General features: G+C 40.2%; 1 protein-coding gene across 5 annotated transcripts in view; it reads right to left on the bottom strand.

The window, feature by feature from the left end:
- The window catches only part of Rxfp1 (relaxin family peptide receptor 1), a 119,575-nt gene extending 104,318 nt beyond the window's left edge, over positions 1-15,257 (bottom strand). For 2 of the 5 annotated variants that reach the window (XM_027392909.2, XM_027392908.2), the window contains exon 1: positions 15,000-15,256. In XM_027392909.2, coding sequence (XP_027248710.1) covers positions 15,000-15,048 — 49 coding nt within the window. In that variant the 5' untranslated portion in view covers positions 15,049-15,256. Of the gene's footprint in view, positions 1-14,999 lie in introns of all 5 variants that reach the window. The other 3 variants (XM_027392911.2, XM_027392912.2, XM_027392910.2) reach the window with 2 other exon arrangements.
- Positions 15,258-19,730: the final 4,473 nt, after the last annotated feature.

Here is a 19,730-nt window from a genome sequence, read left to right as displayed (position 1 = left end):
ACTTTTTCTGTGCTGTCAGCTTGGACTTACCATCAGGTCTTTGAGTGAGTGGTTAGTACTTGGATGGAAGACACTGTTTAGGATCATTACAGCTAAAGTTCTCCACATTCCTTGTTAGTTATGATCCTATTTTCTTCAGAACATATTGTCATTTGAGAAATTTATTAGTTTTGATTTTTGAGATGATTAGTTTTGATTTTTGGCTTAATACAGTGTAGATAAACCTAGGAGGGGAGTCTCAATGAAGAATTCCCTAGACTAGGTTAACTCATGGCCATGCATGTGAGGACCTTTCTTTCTTTCTTTCTTTCTTTCTTTCTTTCTTTCTTTCTTTCTCTCTCTCTCTCTCTCTCTCTCTCTCTCTCTCTCTCTCTCTCTCTCTCTCTCCCTCCTCCCTCTTCCCTTTCTCCCTCCCTCCCTCCCTGCCTCCCTCCCTTCCTTCCTTCTTTTGGTTTTTTGAGACAGGGTTTTTTTTTTTTTTTTGTCAAATAGCCCTGGCTCTCCGGAACTCACTCTGAACTCCAGGCTGGCCTTGACCTCACAAAGATCTGCCTGCCTCTGCCTCCAAAGTGCTGGGATTAAAGGCATGTGCTACCACTGCCCATCTAGGAATTTTCTTTCTTAAAATTTATTTTATTTTATTTTTAGATTTCTGTATTTACATCATCTCCATCTCAATTCTCCTTTGTCCTGCCACTCAAATTCACGACCTCTTCTTTATTCTTTGCTGTTACACTGGGTTAGTTGAGGTGGGAGGCCCACTTTGAACATGTGCACTCCCGTATTTCATGGGCTTGGCCCTGGACTGAATGAAAAGGTGAGGGAGGACTCTGTTTTCAGTCGCATCTGTAACATGATTTGTCTATAATATCTTGACTTTCATGCAATTGTATCACAGCCTTAGGAAATGAAACTAAGACAATTAGTTTGCCTTCCAGAATGTAAATTACTGTAGGTGAAGGGCTTTTTTGGTGTTGTTCCCAACGATTTTTTATGACTTAATTGATGCTAGGTATACTATGGTGAACACAGAGTTGAAGGAAAGGGATTAGGGACAATTATTAGTTCTGCATTTAGGAAGGAACTCAAAAGTCACCGTGCTGTGAAGCTCCTTTAATGTGCATGGGCAGTGGGCCTTTTATCCAACCAGTAGATGCAATTTCTATAAGCAGCCCTGATGTTTGATATTGGTGTAGTCAGTCAGTGAGTCCTTGTTTCTTGTTTCCTCAAGTATATTGACCCTCATCTGCCTCTTGGAAACTCTGGGGCCCATACACAGACTCTGCCTGTGAACAATTAGACTAAAGAAACTTACTTTGTAATAGTACTTGTGGTGGATTTGAGACCCTCCTGCCTTTGAGTGTCAGACATTTGAATACTGAATACCTAGTCGGATGTTTGGGGAAGATTCGGGGGCGGGCCTTGCTGGAGAAAATGTGTTATTGTGGGTGGGTATGGTGGTTTGAAAGAGAATGGACTCCACAGGGTCATATATTTGAATAGTTGGACCCCAGTTGGGAAGGATTAGGGAGTATGGCCTTGTTGGAGGAGGTTTGGCAGTAGCTGTGGGCCTTTAGGTTTCAAAAGCCCACACCATTCCCAGTTTGCATGCACACTTTCTCCCCCTCTCTCTCCAGCCGCTTTCTCCCTCTCCTTCTGCCTCAGCCTGTGGATAAGGAAGTAAGCTCTCAGCTAGTGCTGCAGCACCATGCCTGCTCCCTCTTTGCCATGTTTCTGGTTATGATGGTCATTGACTCAGCTTCTGAAACTGTAAACCCCAATAAACTCTTTCTTCAATAAATTGCCTTGGTCACAGTGTCTCACAGCAATGGAAAAATAACTAAGAATGGGCTTCAAGGTTTCAAAGGACTCTGGCCATTTCCAGCTAGCTCTCTCTGCTTCCTCTTGGACTAAGATGAGAGCTCTCAATTGCAGCTCCATCTGCCTGCCACTTTCTGTGTTCATCCTGCCATCATGGACTCTAATCCCCTGAAATGGCCTTTTAACACAGAAAAAGAAAATTAGCTATGATAGTATTCACTATTCGTAAGAAATAGTAAAACAGTGTAGGCCACATTTAAGAAATCCCTTTAGCCTTCTAGTATGAACTTCATTTAGTTCACTAATTTTGAAACTCTAGAATATACTTTATTTCCTGACAGTGTCATCTTGAGATCATGCATGCAATTTCAAAGTGTAGATTTAATTTATATCAGCAAGTAATTTGCCCACTAGAGAGCATGACTTAGTTCAGCTGAAGGTGAGTCCCTTATCTTAATAAATATATTAAGCAGCTTAGATGTTTTCTAATGAATCTATATTTTTGTCTAGTCACATAAAAGCTACAAGTGATGTTATATAATCTATACAGTATTCACAAAGAGCCAGTTTTCCGATATCTTTTGGCTACATTATTGTTTGCAAGAACGATATGATGTATTCGTTCCTTTTTTAAAAGATTTTTCAAACTAATTAGCATGACTACAGTTATGGAAATTAAAAAATGCATTGAGGGAATGGGGGCATTCCTGGTACAGTTTGAATGTTGTAGCTTCAGCTTTCAGACCCATTGCATCCTGCTCCTACAGACTTTTTCTCCTATAAAGAAAGACCCATTCCTCCCATCTGTCACCCCCAAAAGAAAGATCCAGGTGAACTACAGACAGACACATATACTTTTGCACAAACTTACCCTGAGTGGTGCCATGGTTCAAAATGTTAATAAAATAAAGTATAATAAAAACCACTTTCTTATAGATGTCATGTTTTGGTCCTATGAACTAAGTATTTGAAATTATTTCATATGTGAAACTTTCTACTGTTGTGATGTCACGGTTGAGGAAAAATGTATTTGTGCATAGACTCTTTCTTAAAAACAGCTGCATGCTGTTTAAACCCACTGATTAAAGAGTGCATACTTTACTTACAGAGACTGCAAGTGATTGTGTAGCACCACTGTGTCCCTTTATTTTGGATCTATTATTTAATTAGCCATTGCTGACATTGTTTTCTTGAATGTTTTATCTCTTGCCTTATTTTCAAATTAGAGTCAAAAGCCTTTTGTAGTGAAAGAAGATTGCAAGGTAGAAAATAGCACATGAGAAATAGGAACTGTGCTAAACACAGTCCAAGATAGATTCAGTCTGATGAGAGAATGGATGTGCAACAGGATGTCCATGGAGAGTAAGGCCAAAAAGCCAGCCCTGGGCTGAGAAATGGCTTAGTGTGTAGGAGTGCTTGCTGTCTCAAGCATGAGGTCTTGAATTCAGATCCTTAGCATCCATGTAAAAATAAACAAATAAACCAGTGTGTGCCTGTACTCACTTGTAACTCTAGACCTGTAGGAGAGGGTAAAGTAAGAGGATCTAGAGGCTTGATAGTCAGTTAACCGGGTTAAAACAGCCCATTCTCAAGAGAGTAAGGCAGAGATGGATAAAGTGGTACTTTGGTCTATCTCTAGTCTGTATATGTGTGTAAATGCATGCACCCTCTATCATGCATGCATTCCACATACCCCAACCCTCTATGCACACATTGCCAGTCAGGGAATTAAAAACTATTTTTGCTTCATCTTACCATATTTTATTTTGTCATGTTTTGTTGTATCTCTTAGACACCTGTTCTTTTCTAATGAGAGACAGAAAGGGAGTGGATCCGGAGAGGTGGGGAGAAGCGGAGAGAAATAGAGGGAAGGTTAACTATAATCAGGATATATTGTATGAGAAATGAATCTATTTTCAATTTTATTTTATTTTATTTTATTTTGGTTTTTCGAGACAGGGTTTCTCTATGGCTTTGGAGGCTGTCCTGGAACTCACTAAGTAGACCAGGCTGGCCTCGAACTCACAGAGATCCGCCTGCCTCTGTCTCCCCAGTGCTGGGATTAAAGGTGTGTGCCACCAAAGCCTGACTATTTTCAATTTTAAAAAGTCGATGTAATGTGTTCCATATGGATTCTGTGTGCTTTATGTATGTGTCAGGGAGAAAATACATTAAAAACATAGAGAAGTCCTTCCAAAACTTGAAAGCCAGTAACTGAATTGGTTGGTCATGGCTTCTACTTTTCCAATAACTCACTGCAACAGCTGTGCCTCCTTTAAGGATTCTTTCGGTGTCTCCCAATCTAGCCCATTTTAAGTCCTAGGAGATACTTCCTTAGACATACATTTCCATACATCATTTTGTGGAAAACCTCTGTTCCACTTATTTGTTTACTGCAGTCTAAGTTGTGGAGTGATGTGGTTGCAACAATCCTCTCCAGTTTCCTTCAAGTACCGGCTTCAGCCTTTCATAAGCCACTGAACTTCTTGTCATCTTCTACATCTTCTATGTCCCTCCCTGTCCCAGGACCATCAAATATGCTATGGCACTGCTGTTTGTGTAGTGTCTTCCTCCTTCTGGGGAAGAAAGGCCTGGTAGATAGAAACCAACTGCAGCTTACTGGATCAGCATGCTCATCTGTATATGGGAATGGGAATAGCTGCCTGGTAAAAATGACAGAGGGGGCACATAACTGTGTAACATTATTTTGGTGTTGGGATGCTGAGCAGAAATGCTTGACTTGGGAATTAGATAAGCACAAGTTAAACGTGAGGATTTGCGAGCCTGTGACCTAGGCAGGTTTACCAATCTCTCTGAAGTTATGTCTTGCATTGGAGAGGTGTGGTGATATATTGTTTATAATCTAATAAAGCTTGCCTGGAGATCAGAATGCAATGCAAGCCATAGCCATAGAAGCCAGGCAGTGGTGGTCCACACCTTTAATCCCAGCAGCCACATTAGTTAGCCATAGAGCCAGGCCAGGGACAAGTATGCCTTTAATCCCAGTACTAGAGAGGTATTTAAGATAGGAGCTGGATCTCAGAGCTGGCATTCAGTCTAGAAGAATTAGTCTCCAGCCACATTGAGGACAGGATCTCCACAGCCTTGATAGAGGTAAGAGTTCTATGGTGGCTTGGCTGCTTTGCTTCTCTGATCTTCAGCTTGAATCCTAATATCTGTCTCTGAGATTTATTATTTGTACTACAGAGAGGCAAGGCTACACTACCCTCTATGATTTAAGCAAACATTACTTGTGTATGTCATTTAACTAGAACTTCAGTGATATAATTGACTGTATTACAACTTCAGTAAGGTCAATGGTTCATACCAACAACCAAAATGCAGTGACATTGATGAGCATGTTTGCATGTTTAAGTATATGGACTAAACAATATCAAAACTCATATTAAAAACTTGCCATGATTTCCCCCAGTGTAAATGTTAAAGTGGATACATTCCACAGTGACTAATCAGACAGCTCAGCTTCCAAGCAGAGATCACCATATCAGATCATTCTTTGCTCCTTCTAATCATGGATTACACATCACATTGCTTTAGGGAATTCCTTGGAAAAATTTTTGTATAATAAAGTTAATAAATAACACCAGTCACTGAGAATTCTCTGCAGAGTAACATTTCTGTATTTGGTTATTTTATTTTATAATACTGTGAATAGCATTGTTAGAAAAAAAGGAAAATGCATATCATAAAATGCATATGCTATTTTCTTTATGGTTTGAATATGACATGTCCTTCTCCTAGGTTTGTGTTTTTGCAGTTTGGTCCTCAGGTATTGGTACTATTTGGGGAGGCTGAGGAAACATTGGGAGGCAGGGCTAGAGGAACTATGTCACAGGAGGACTGACGTTTACACTGGGTCTCCAGTCTTCTTGTCTCTGCTTGTTGTTTGAAATGATGCCATGAAGCAACTTTGACAAACAGTCGACTCCACATTGTTCTGCCCAAGCACAAGGAACCAAGCACCTGTGGGCTGAATCGCCTGAATCTGTGAGTCAATTAAATCGTGCCTCCTCCCACGTTCTTCCAGGTATTTTAATCATGGCAACACAAAAGTGTCTGAGCCAGAAACTGGGATAAGGGATTAAAAACAAAATTTACATGCAAAGTAGGTAGCTGTAAACAAAGGCAAAACAAAAGGGAATCAGTTGGTTAACTATGGTGGTTTGAATGAGAATGGCCTCCAAAAGCTCCTATGTTGAACGCTGGGTCCTCGTGGAACTGTTTGGGAAGAAGTAGCAGATGTGGCCTTGTGTTGGGTAGGTTTTGAGGCTTCAAAAGCCCATAGCATTCTTAGATAGCACTCTCTTTGCCTTGCACATGTAGACAAAGATGTAAGGTCTTAGCTACTGCCCCAATACCAGCCATGCCTGCCAGCCTACCGCCATAATGGTCACAGATTCTAATCCTCTGGAGTTGTAAGCATCAGTTCACTCTCTTATGAGTTACTTTGGTCATAGTATCTCTTTACAGCAGCAGAAAGGTAACCAAGACTGCAACATAATAGAAAAATGTGGAGAAATGACATCTAAAGTGATGTAGGACTTTGAGTTAAGATATTTGAATTTGATTGAAATAGGTCAAACACATTTTTGTTTCCCAACAGGAATGCTTCTTTGCTAAAGTGAATGAACATCAACCACTGTGAAAGCTTTGAAGACACAATCCCATGGAATGATAGTTAACATGTCCACTCACTGGTGTCCTCTGGTCACTGCTGGGACATAGCTAAAACTCTGATGCTATGAATTAGGAAGTTTTGAGTTCATATTTCACCCAGATTTTCATTGCAATTGTATTTCAAAGTACTATGGCTTTATGGTTACTATCAAATGTCCTATTATCAAATGTTCTCCAATTTTATGAACATCCCCATGAAATTTTTTTCATAGTCATTCAGAACAGAGCTGTGTAGCTACTATAAAATGAACATGCTGTAAATCATCCCAGAGGCAGTGACAAACCATTCTGGAACAGAACATGGAATAACAGTTGCACCAGCATCACCTCTAGCATGTATTCCTTGCTTTAATGCCTGTCCTGGCTTTGGGTCCTGAACTGCCACAAAGCCTTCTTTTATACCTCAGAGTTTTCTCCGTGCCTACAAACCACTCCAAATATAATTTATTTTTACTTAATACCACCATATGTCATTTCCTTCCCCCAATAATTCACATTCTTGCTAAATTCCAGTTTTCTTCATTAATACCATGCCCAATAATTCATCCATTCTTATCTCTGCAGGCATTTATTGTGACTGTTAAAGCTAAATTGTTGAGGGAATGGAATAATGGTGGTATGCTTGGACTTGGTATTTCTGGTCCCACTTTAGTAAATCTAGTTTGTGTCTATTTGAATTTGTCTATCTTTGATTATGAAGTCTTTAAGGGAAAAATGAGGCTCTCTCTCTCTCTCTCTCTCTCTCTCTCTCTCTCTCTCTCTCTGTGTGTGTGTGTGTGTGTGTGTGTGTGTGTGTGTGTGTGTGTGTGTATGAGCACTTTCCACTTAGTGGATAGTGAGAACAATTTTGGACCTGCTACATATGTTTGCACAGAAACTTGAAAGCAGATGGCCAAGAGCAACTCAGACTTATATGCATCTTGTATTATGTGCATCTTTCCCCATCAAAGGGCATTTGCTAGACAAATGCTACTGTGTTGCTTCTGGCCAGGGCTGGGGTGAATTCAGCTGTCCAGAATGTTGTTGAAACACACACACACACAAAATAAAATCAATCTCTTCCCCAAAGACATAAACTATGCCCTTAGCTTACAGGGTCAGGGTAAGGGCTACAGTCAGAAGAGCAGAAATAAAAATCTAAATTTAACTGAGCTAATTGGCCACTTCTCCGCCCCACCCCTGGGTCTGAATACAAAGAGGAAGGTGGGGAGAGGCTAGGAGAAGCTGACAGAAAGCACATCTGACAGTGTTGTCTTTTTAAGTTTGAGATGTGTGAGGAAGTAGAAACATTTATAAAACACAAGGTTGTTTGAAATTTCCACAAATTAGCTACAACTGGGAAAGTAAAAATGGTCAGTCTTTTGGAGCATTCAAAATGCAGCAAGCATGTCCAGCCCACCTTGGGAAATCATATTGAAGTATCCACAACAAAGAAGCCACAACAAACAAAATAGCAGCAATGAATGAGAAGAGGATGGGAAAGAAGGGTAAGGACCAGCGGTTGTGAGGGAATGTGGGGACAGAGACTTGAGTTCGGTCCCTGAAGCTGGTGCCTAATCCACTGAGAACTTGATCAGCCATGTTCATTAACATATTGGAAATATGTGGCCTGGATAATGTTGCCCAGGAAATCATCATAGGACAGATTATTTGATCTATCTCAGTAGATCAAGATATGTACATTTTTATTATGGTCTGTAAGTTCATATTTGTTTTTATTCTATAACATTTAAATTTCAAACATATGAAGTCATATCTATCTGTTTAAATGGATGTAGCTAAAGGAAACTGAAGGATAATAGTTTCCTTATGTTTGAGAAAGATGTTGCAACCAATTTATTCAAGAACTAAAAAAATGTCAGCTTCAGTGCCTATGAGTCCAGATAACTGCAAAAAAGGTCTTTCTCTGTGCCTGTGTCTGTGTTTCTCTCTCTGTGTGTGTTGTTGTTGTAAGGATACTACACACAACTCTTCTGTGGAAGTTCGCATTCACGAGGAGGAAGTATTAGGGTGATGAGGTGAATAGGGTTTGGCATCAAGAGAGAACTGTGGGTACTTTGTTAGGAGCCATGGTGAGACAAGGAAAACAGTGACACGTTAAGACAGAAAAGAGAAACTAACACGAAGGGAGCAAGAGGACGTGTGTGATCCTCTTAAACCCTTATCTGGGCTGCCTAGAGGAGGGAAAGGCAATGAAGAAGCACACTTGACAGCCAGCTGCTTCCATGTAGGGGAGAACAGTGGTGGAATAGAGAGAGCATACAGCAGAATCAAACAGAAGGAGGCTAGAAAGTGGCCAGAGATAACAGACTAAGTTTTTGCATGCCCGTTTCATCCCAATGCCTGAATCCCAAATGCAATGACAGTCTTACCCTGTATGATGAATAAGAGACCAGGTGTGTCATAATGGAGAGTTGACTATCAATGTAGGATCAACATGGCAACAAGTCATGACCCGCTAAAGCCTGAGGTGCCTTTCCACAACAATGAGGACTCACTGCATGTTCCCACAAGCCCCCTTTACTCCCCATATAAGAGAAAACACATTGCCCTATCTCTGGAAACTGGGATGGGGTGGTAGCAAGAGGACCCGTGTAGGTTTTGGGTGCTGCTGTGTGTCAGCAGTGTTTCTATTGCCTAACTGTATGACACTAGAACAAGTGGGAAGGCAGGGAGGTGGCATTCTTCCTGCAGGAAGGAAGGGCCTGGGAGAGGTGAGACACACAGGTGTTTGGTGCCTACACTACCAGTGAAATTGGGGGAAAAAAAAGAAAGTGACTTGATCCCTTGGAGAACTGGCGAACAAAGATTGCCATTTCCCACAAAAGGGCAGGGCTACAAACATAGCATTGGGAACATGGGCTCAGAGCCTTTCTTATTGATTGTGAGAAAGATTTGAAGTGTTCATTTACCAGGTGGGTGCAAGAGAAGTGATTATACTGGGGTAGCATTTTGGCCAAGTCATAACACTTGAGACTAGGATTTTGGTGCCTAATGAATTTAATAACTTCAGTCTGGATTATTTCTATTTTTAGGTGGTATTCTGCTCTTCCATTATTCCCTGTCCTTTATGACCTGTGCATGCAGCTGGAGAGCCGTGTGCAAGAAGGGAGCCAAGATAATGAAGAGTAACAGGAAAGCCTTAGCGTCTTCCTGTGTCAGAGATGTGGGTGTCATCCTCTGAAACTTTAGGTTTCCTTCCAATCCAAAGAAGCTTTTATTTTATAGAGCTGAAATGTCTTTTAAAAATACTTATGAAGTTGCCTAAGGTAATAGCAATTCACTTGAAGTTTGGGTTCCAAGTAGGAAAAAAAAGAAAAGAAAAAAGAAACCACATTATTTCTCCGTAAGTGAATTAGATGAGAACCAATGGAAAAGATGATTGGGAGACCTCCATATAATCAGATGTTACAATCATCAAAATCGCTCATAATTCTGTGGCCTCTCAGCTCAAGTGCCTACGGGTCCTCTAACAAAAACATCAAATTACTTAAAATGTCAACTACCTTTTAAAAATAGCAAATCTCACCATTGAGAAGAATGTGCCAGAACCTCTGCTGTCCCATTTTGTAGTTAATCATGTGAGTGACATTTGGCTTTCACTGGGCACCTTGACTAAAGGTGGACCTGGAGCTGACTTTGGGAAGAGTTTGAGGCCAGGGTCTACACTGAATGAATGCTGTAGTTCCTGGGGCGGGATTGGGGAGTCCTGGAAGAACCACATGGAGACAGGCAGAAGGGAAAGGTGCCACAGCCAGAGGCAGGGTGCAATGTGACCCAGAGCAGCCATTGAAAGAGCTCTGAGAGCAAGTCCCTTTCTCTATTAACTCTCAGAAAGTTTTTGATTATTTCTAAAAGACATATTCATTATAATGTAAGAGTGAAGACAAGAGAGACCTCAGTTAATTCAGGTAAATATTGAAGCAATCATAAAATAAAATTCCTGTAGTAAAGAACCCAATATTACAGAACAAGTATTAACAAGAAAATACCATTTCATATCACAAATTATAGGAGAGTTTATTCTGTATTGTCCTCTTTTTGTTACTTGATTTTTTTAATTGTTGTTATTTATGAGGTTGGAAACCAAAACTTAACCCTGAAGTTTTCTCAACTTGCCGTTGCTTTTGAGCAAAGAAAGAAAGGGCTCCTTATGTCAAGGGTGGATTCTGGGTATTCTACACAGGAGAATGTTTGCACCTGTAGAACTGAACAGTAAGAGGTGGCTTTGGATTGCTCTACATCAGGTAAGAGATGGAGCTCCTGGGGCTGTGGAGCTAGTGAGAGAGGATGTAGCCAAGAAGGAGAAGGATGCAGCCAAGGAGGGGGGAGGGTGCAGCCAAGGAGGGGGGAGGGTGCAACCAAGGAGAAGGAAGAAGGAGGGAGCTGACATGAGACAGAAGTGGATACTTATTGTCTATATGGTTGGGAACAAAAGTGTTTTATCTACATACAAGTTGTTAATATCTGTGTGCTAATCCCTCATTGTTGGTATGGATTAATTGGTACATAGAGCCTCTCACCAGTCCATAGGAAGACATGTATGGACACTGAGGGTGAATGTGTCCTTGCTGCCGTGCCTCATCCTGTGAGGTAGAAAACCTGGATTTCTGGTTTTGAGACCTTGAGTTGCTCAGATTCTGAAGTGGGCACTATGTAATTTGTATGAAAGCAGGTGAGCTAGACCTTTTAATTCTAAGATACTATAATTTTAGAAGTATTAGAACTAAGTCATGCTTTCCTGGCAGTGTCCTTAAGGAGACAGACTTGGATTCAACTCTCTTTTGCAACACTTTTTAGAAAGTAAGCCAAGGATGCACTAGAGAACATTCCTCATTATCTGTTTTCTACTTTAAGCTAGGAACATCTCATAAGTCATGGGGGAACATGAGATGTTTGTGGATATTTAACATGGTTCCTGGTTCATGGAAAGCTCACAGTAAATAGAAAATATAAAAATTATCACCATGAAGCTTGAAATTAAGTTGCTTAAATGCAAAAAACAGTTTTTTTAATGAAAAAGATAAAAAAATAAGTAAACTACCCACCTCCAGGAGCTTAAGTTGAACATGCTTGTTCTGGTGTATGAAATTGTGCTTGAATGCCTATTTTGCTTCACAAACATAATTTTGTTCCTTTTATTCAGGTGGTAATGTATTTACATAGATTTATTAATTTTTATCTACTTGAAACTTAAAAATGTGAGTCCAAATTCAGAGCAAGAATGGCACAAAATTGTAGCAAACTTCACAAAATTGTCTTGGAACATTAGCTGTCCCATAGTCTGTGCTTTGGTAAATTTATTCTCCCATGTTTGGACATGGGTAAGTATGTCAGTGTGGGTCTGTTTAAATGTTTTCATAAAACTTACGGGGTTTGTGAGATGTCTGTCTTTCCCTTTCTTCTCTTCTTAGAGAGTTTCTAAGAAGTTACAACAGGATAGGCTCCAGGACAAAGACCAAGCAGTCTGCTAAGTCTCCCTGTGGATCTTTAGATTTCCTCAACATCTGGGCCAGTCCTTTAGACAGTGACCTGGTGGTGGTGGCACACTCTTTTAGTCCCAGCACTCAGGAATCAGAGGCAGGTGGATCTCTGAGTTCAAGGCAAGCCAAACAAAGAACGAAAGAAATTCCAATTCCAATTCTTTCAAAGCCCCTCTACTTTCTCCTATCTTGCTTGTTTGCTGCCTACCTGAAATATGATGTAAATTGATTATTTTGCTTGATAGTTTTGTTTAATAAGCAAATTATCTCTGTGAAGGATTTATGATAAAACACATTCTGAGTTTTTTTTTTAATTTGTAATAACTGTAGACTCACAAGAACTTAAAAACCATCACAGTGTGTTCCTAAGTGCTCTTTGCTCAGCTTCCTCTATTGGCACAGTCTCTCATATAACTAAACTAGTACCAAACTGCAGGTTAACTTGGATTTGTTACAACTCACTGCATGTGGGTGGAGGACTGAAGGAAGAAAGGTCAGCTTCTCTTGAGTCCAGCTCAGCTGCTGTGTGTGTCACTGGATTAATGCACTGCCATCTCCACTCTGTCCCTTCAGAGCAAGGCTGAAGCTGTAGTGACACCTTACCCTATTGCTTATAAAGTATCTGACATTCAGTTAGTCTTTTTGATTAAAACATGGCCAATAGCTCTTTCCATCTATAGGAAGGTTTGCTGTTTTCAAGACCCAATTATCTGTGCCACTCCTGCTGGGGAATTATCATTGTCCAGAGGGAAGAGCATGAACCCAAATCACTCAAATCTTGGCATTATTAGTGTTAGCCTTGTGACAATGCACAAAATGTCCTTGGGTCTTGCTGAATTGTTTCTACACAATAATTATTGTGAAGACTTATTTTTTTTCCTAGCAAAGACTGGATACAAGGGCCCTGGGAAGTAGATAGGATAAAATATTTCATTGCCATTTTACAAACTAAGGTTCAAAGATGGTAAATTAATTGCCGTGAATTGTAGAACCAGTGCAGTTGAACATATTAGGATACCGTCTTCCATGATATCACAGTACCTTTCCAAAGTATGAGAGGACTGGATCAACACAATACAACATAACACAACAACCAACCAAGCCAAACAACGCAAGCCCAGCAAACAGAGTAAGTAATCCACAGCTCAGGGCAGCAGTAGAGAGTTAGGAGACTGCCCTTATGTGCTACTGTTGATGTCCTTTGCTGTGAGCACAGAAAGTCCCCAGGTAGGTGGAGTTGAGTGATGGACTGTAATAAAGGTGGACTGAGTTTATTATAAGTTACTATTCTAGGGTCTCTTCAAAGGATCCCCTCCACACAATTACCAGATAGCACAGGTAGTCTGGAATCCTGATCCTCACCTCTGTGTCACCATGTTGCCCTCATCCCCAGTGGAAAGCATGGAATGGTGAGAATTTGGAGCTTGTAACTGCTTACACCTTTTTTGTTTGTTTTTTAAACCTCAAGAGAACTTAAATGCAAAAGGATGGAGGGTTCTGATATTATCATCATCTTTACCACTTTCAATATTGTGCTCATGAAAATAATTTATTAACACAAGAATGTTAGCCTGGAGCAGTTTTTATAGCCTTGAATGTCTTTAGTACCACATCAGCCAAAATTCCTTCTTAACCTGCCCTGAACACCTTTCATACATCTGAAATTCTTCCTAATAGAACACCTGTTTTAGAGGAATTCCTTTGGATCTCTCAATCTATGCACTTCCTTAAAAGAGGATAGAAAATGCTAAAACTTATCATTAAGTTCAAAGGGCTCTTGCTGCAAATGTCAAAAGCTTGGCTACAGCTCGTGTGTGTGTGTGTGTGTGTGTGTGTGTGTGTGTGTGTGTGTGTGTGTGTAGCCCTGATGCCTTAAGTAGTGGGTTATAATTAGAAAGATCCAGTCTGTTGATGATGTGAAGTTGGAGTTTTTCTGCCTGTGTTTACATGTGGCAATGTCATAATTAAGACTGCAGTAGAGAAAAACAGGAGCAGAATATTCTCAGGGACTCCTAGACATTTCTCTGGTTTTGAAACCATCTCAACTATTTAGATTAGATGTGCTGTGGAGAAAAGGAGGAAAAAAAAATCACCCAAGTGTAATGTATGCCATCAGAATTAAAAGATTTAGGATGGAAGGTTACCCTGAGAAATTAAGTAGACTTTCTTAGTATAAACAAAACTTTTGTAGACTCTGAGAGCCAGAAGAATATAAGCATGCTTGTGTTTTAAATTTGATGCTGTTTGTACCCCCACAATCCTAAGGTATTAAGGGGAACTCAGAAACTTTCATTCTGTATTGGCGTTGGATTATTTCACTGTTTTAACAAACACAGTATTTTCTTAACTCAGACATGACAATTCAATGAGACATAATGAATAACAGCCCTTTTCCTAGAGTTATAAACAAGATTAAAAACAAATCCCATGGCTGCATACACAATGGAAAATTACCATTATATTAAAAGCAAAATGACTTTTTATTTTCTTGGCTATCTATGTTTTTTATTGCCTTATGCTTTTCCTTGTTTTTCTTTCAAGGAATAGTGCAAAACCTGGCAAAAGAGTTGCATGGCTACATCTCTGTGTGGATGCAAATCCCAGGTAGTACATCATAAGATGGTAATGTGCTACAACCACATAGAGATGAGCAGCTCTCTCATAGGAACTCCCTGGGATAGCTCAATACACATATTGCTTGCACAGAATTTACAGGTTGTTTTTAAACATTAAAATTCTGCTTATTGATTATAAAAGTTTCCTATTATTAAGCACAGACTTACAAAACATATTAGTTTTGCTTAACTTTTGATTATGAGAGGATATTCCAGTGCAAACATCAGAAATATACTAAGAAGAATGATTCTAAAGTAAGACTGCAGTTTTATCAGAGCATGCATTTTAGCTTAAAAGCGTAAATGTAAGGAATGCAATTTGTACTTGTGATTATTTCACAAGGCACTAAGGCACATAAAATTAGATGCTGAGCATACTCACAATATTTTCCAATAATGAAGATGCAGAAGAAGAATGGACCAGATGTCATTTCCTTCTTTGTGAGCAACTGATTAATGAAAGTAGATAAAATGAGGTCTTGGATAAAATGAGTCGCGCACAGCTCACAGTGGTTGTGCTATTTCTGTCCGCAGTCTTAGCAGCTATAAGGCAGCTCTCTCTCTCTCTCTCTCTCTCTCTCTCTCTCTCTCTCTCTCTCTCTCGTGTGTGTCCCTCCCTCATTTCCTTCCTTCATCCCTCCGCTCCGCTCCTCCCGCTCTCCTCTCTTGATTCCCTTTTCTGAAATTCTTAGTATCTTTCTACACACACACACACACACACACACACACACACACACACACACACACACACACGAGAGAGAGAGAGAGAGAAAGAGAGAGAGAGAGAGAGAGAGAGAGAGAGAGAGAGAGAGAGAGAGAGAGCGAGCAGCAAGGAAAGTTTATGAGAGCACATAGGTCTGTTTCCTCTAAACAGCTTGTTTCTCTGCCCTGTAAAATTCTCCACATACATATATGGACATTGACAGAAGTCTGACCTGATCAGAGCTGTTGGAAAGAAACTGAGCTGAGCTGAGGTAAACCCCAAACAGAGTTTTTTTTTTTCTCTATGAATGCTTTTGTGGCACTATTATAGAGCAGGAATTAGGGTGTGAGTACAGTGGCCTTTTAAGTCTGTTTGAAAATTTGAGCAATTGATATGGCTCAAAGAGACAAATATAAAAATCAAATATTTCAAAGTGCTTTTGGACTCTGAGATTTTACTATATTAGAGACCTTGACATGTTGAGTCTTCCTGGGGGATCCTTCTTAAGGATCCGTATACTTTGGGGCTGTCAGCTGTTAACTGAAGCTAGGTTTTCAGGAAGAAAATGCCTGCCTGTAAGACAGCTCTGGGGCTGCACATAGGGCACATTGGATGACTGGCACAAGCCCTCGTGCACAGCCGGTAACTACCAAATGGTAGGTATTCAGGTGACAAATTTTAATACTGGTCTGCCAGTGAAGAGGAAAAGTATATAAATAAAAATAACATTTCTATGGGCAGCGCTTTGTCTTAGCTAAAGCATACAATTCTCATTTTTGACTTTGTAGTATATTTCTAGAATTAATGAGTATCACAATGATGCAAGGCTTTGAAAGGGGTTGGTGAAATGGGGGAGCAGAGGAAATGTCAGCCAAGAGGAGGTGTGCATGAAGGTCTTTGGGAGCCTAAAATCTTGCAACCCAACACAAAATATAGTAGACTGTAGAATGCATGTGATATAAAAAGGGTGTGTGGGTGTGTAGGGGTGGATACCAGCAGCCAAAAGGTTAATCAGAGATGAGGGCACTGGGTAAGGGAATGTAGGGATAAGTTAACCAAATTAAGAGTATATGAACAAGCCTTATGAAAACCCACTGTGTTAGCTTGAAAACCAATTAAAAATGTAACCAATAGCCCGGTGGTGGTGGCAACAGTGGAGATGGCATACAACTTTAATGCCAACACTCAACTGGCAGAGGCAGGTGAATCTCTGAGTTTGGGGTCAGCCTGGTCTATAGAGAGAGAGAATTCCAGGATATATATCCTGGAGTTTAAAGAGAAGGGCTTAAACAGAGGAAACCCATATGCATGAAAAATGCTTTTCCCATGGGTTTTGTCAAAACCTCTGTGTTACCTGAGGCACAGGTTATCTCCCTATGAGTTAAGGTCAGGAAGGCCCAGAGGGATTCTAAAAAGTATAGGTATTACCATTGCTCTTAGTTTCCCACAGTAACTAAATGGTAAGATTCTTTTGCTTAAAGACACCTACACTTTGGTTGTAGGACATAGAGAAACAGATCTTTTTTTTTTTTTTTTACATTTATTTTTTATTTATTTATTAGTGTTTCTTGTCTGCATGTGTCCCTGCAGGCCAGAAGAGGGCACCAGATCTCATTACACATGGTTGTGAGCCATCATGTAGTTGCTGGGAATTGAACTCAGGACCTCTGGAAGAGCAGCCAGTGCTCTTAACTTATTGAGCCATCTCTTCAGCTATGCCCCCCCCCCCGACCCAAGAAGCAGGTCTTCTAACAGCAACAGCTATGCAGGGTACTAGGGGAAAGGCACCAATACTCATACCCAGAACTGAAACCTGCATGTGACAGCATTGGCTTGCCAGGCAAGATGTGCCTGTGCGATAGTGACAAGACTGTTCATGAGTATAATCACCCCCTCTTTTAATTTGTTTGAGGCCAGTTACACAGACGGGGATTCATGCATAGCACTGTAAACACAGGCAAAACTCATGGTTAGGGGAGTCATTTTTTTAAATTACTTTTTATTTAAATTAAAAACAATCTTATTTTACATACCAATCCCAGTTCCCGCTCCTTCCTGTCCTCCCATTTCCCCCACCAACCCCCCCATCCTATCCCCCATCCACTCCTCAGGGAGGGTGAGACCTCCCATAGGGGATCATAAAAGTCTGTCATATCATTTGGGGCAGGACTTTGGCCCTCCCCCATGTATCTAGGCTGAGAGAGTATCCCTGCATAGAAAATAGTCTCCCAAAGCCCATTCATGAACTAGGAATAAATACTGGTTCCACTGTCAGAGGCCTCATAGACTGGCCAGGCCCCCCAGCTGACATCCAAGTTCAGAGGGCCTGGTTCAGTGTTATGCTGCTTCCCCAGCTGTGAGACTGCGGTCCATGAACTCCCACTTGCTCAGGTCAACTGTTTCTGTGGATTTCCCCAGCATGGTCTTTACCCTTTTGCTCATCACTCCTCCCTCTCTACAACTGGATTCCAGGAGTTTGGCTCAGTGCTTAGCTGTGAATCTCTGCTTCTGTTTCCACCAGCTACTGGATGAAGGTTCTATGATGGCATTTAAGGTAGCCATCAATCTCATTATAGGGGAAGGGTATTACTATTGCCTCTCTACTATTGCTTAGATTTTTAGTTGAAAATCATCCCTAGATTTTCTTTTTATGAAATTAATTATTTCAATGGGAAAAAGACAATTAAAATAACTTTTTGGCCACTATTTAGAAATAGACTTCACATGTTAAAGTCAGTGAAACAAATATGACTTTCAGAGTCTTTTCTCTTCAGACACTGGAAAAATTTCCCTGGGTACAAAATCATCCCCAGTTGAGAGTCATTGGATTTTAATCACATATTCTGTTGAATAATGTTTAGACACTGTTTTGTTTTTGTTTATTTTTTTGACATGCTTTCTCTGTGTAGCTCTGGTTTCCCTGGAACTCACACTGTAAACCAGGCTGGCCTTGAACTCAGAGATCCACCTTCCTATGCCTCCCAAGTGCTGGGATTGAAGGTGTGTTCTACCACTGCCTGGCTAGACAATATTTTAAAGTCTGATTATTGACATCAAATTCTTTTTTCCTAGAGTTTGGGTTAAAGTATATTTTCTTGTTTCTCAATTTGAAGCTATCTATCTATCTATCTATCTATCTATCTATCTATCTATCTATTGAAAAACAAAACAAGAACAGATGGAGTATATTCTTCTTTCTCTTTCTGCCCATGCTACTCAATTATAAACATGCTTGAGTGATTTGGCAGAATCCATGGAGCCAGAGCCTCTCAGTGGCTAAGCATCATCCTGCTTTTTCACCTGGATTGGGTACTGACTTACACTAATAGAACTATGACCTTTCTTATCTCAGAATTCCTTTGTAGATCCTATTGAAGCACTCTGAGTAACAGCAAGACCCTCTGTTTGAAGACTCCTTGCAGAGTGGGTTGGTGGTGGTGCATGCTGTGAATCCTAGCACTCTGGAGGCAAAGGGAGGCAGATCTTGTGAGTTTAAGGCCAACCTGGTCTACAGAGCTAGTTTCAGGACAACCAAGGTTGCACAAGGAAATCAAGTCTTGGAAAAAAATAACTAATAGGAAAAAAGTGAATCAAGCTGAAAAAGCCTTCTTTCCTTCCATATTTATAGATCTGTGAGACCCTGTGACCTTTTTATCTATCCCTCCTTACCTGAAAGCCGCCAACCATGCTCTTCTGTACCTATCAGTCACTACCATGTACAACAATGGAGACAGACATTTTGTTAATTTTTTTTTATTTTTTTGTAGATCTGAGTTTTTCCAGACTAAGAAGCTAGTGAAATTCCATTGAGAGAATCACCACATAGAGCAATTCTGATAATGATTTACTAACCATAAGTTAAGGATATTAAGTAGAACCCAAGGGCAAATCAAACAGTCTGTCAAGTTGCTTATCCTGTGGCTCCATTTCTATTATAGGTGACAGCTGCCAATCAGCCAAGACTCTTGAGGTGCTCATCAGTCTTAAGTTCCACCAAAAGACAGTTTTAGATGTCTTAATTTAGCATCAATTAAACAATTCCAAGATGAGATGACTTTTGGGGAATGATATTGATAACATTGCTGCACATGCAATTGGTTGGAGTAGTTAATAGGTACCGGTATTTCAAAAGATGTTTTATGCAAAATTCAAGCAAATTTGTCCTTGTTTCTGGCCACAAAAAAGTGGCCAGAAACATTATTTTTGTAGAAAATTAACTAGTAAGTGGTAAACCACATCTTAATTTATGTATTGCCAATTGGCCCATTAAGGGATATAACAGGGAAGTAGAATTTAGTATTCCTCTCTCAGGTTGATAGTATAAAGACAATGAGGCCATGGCGAAAAAGCACAACTTTCAAGAAGCATGCATATATCTCTTATATTTGTCTACCCTTCACTGTAAATTGA

The sequence above is a fragment of the Cricetulus griseus genome (genome assembly GCF_003668045.3).
Source record: "Cricetulus griseus strain 17A/GY chromosome 1 unlocalized genomic scaffold, alternate assembly CriGri-PICRH-1.0 chr1_0, whole genome shotgun sequence".
Lineage (NCBI taxonomy): Eukaryota > Metazoa > Chordata > Mammalia > Rodentia > Cricetidae > Cricetulus > Cricetulus griseus.
This window is presented reverse-complemented; position numbering and strand designations above follow the sequence as displayed.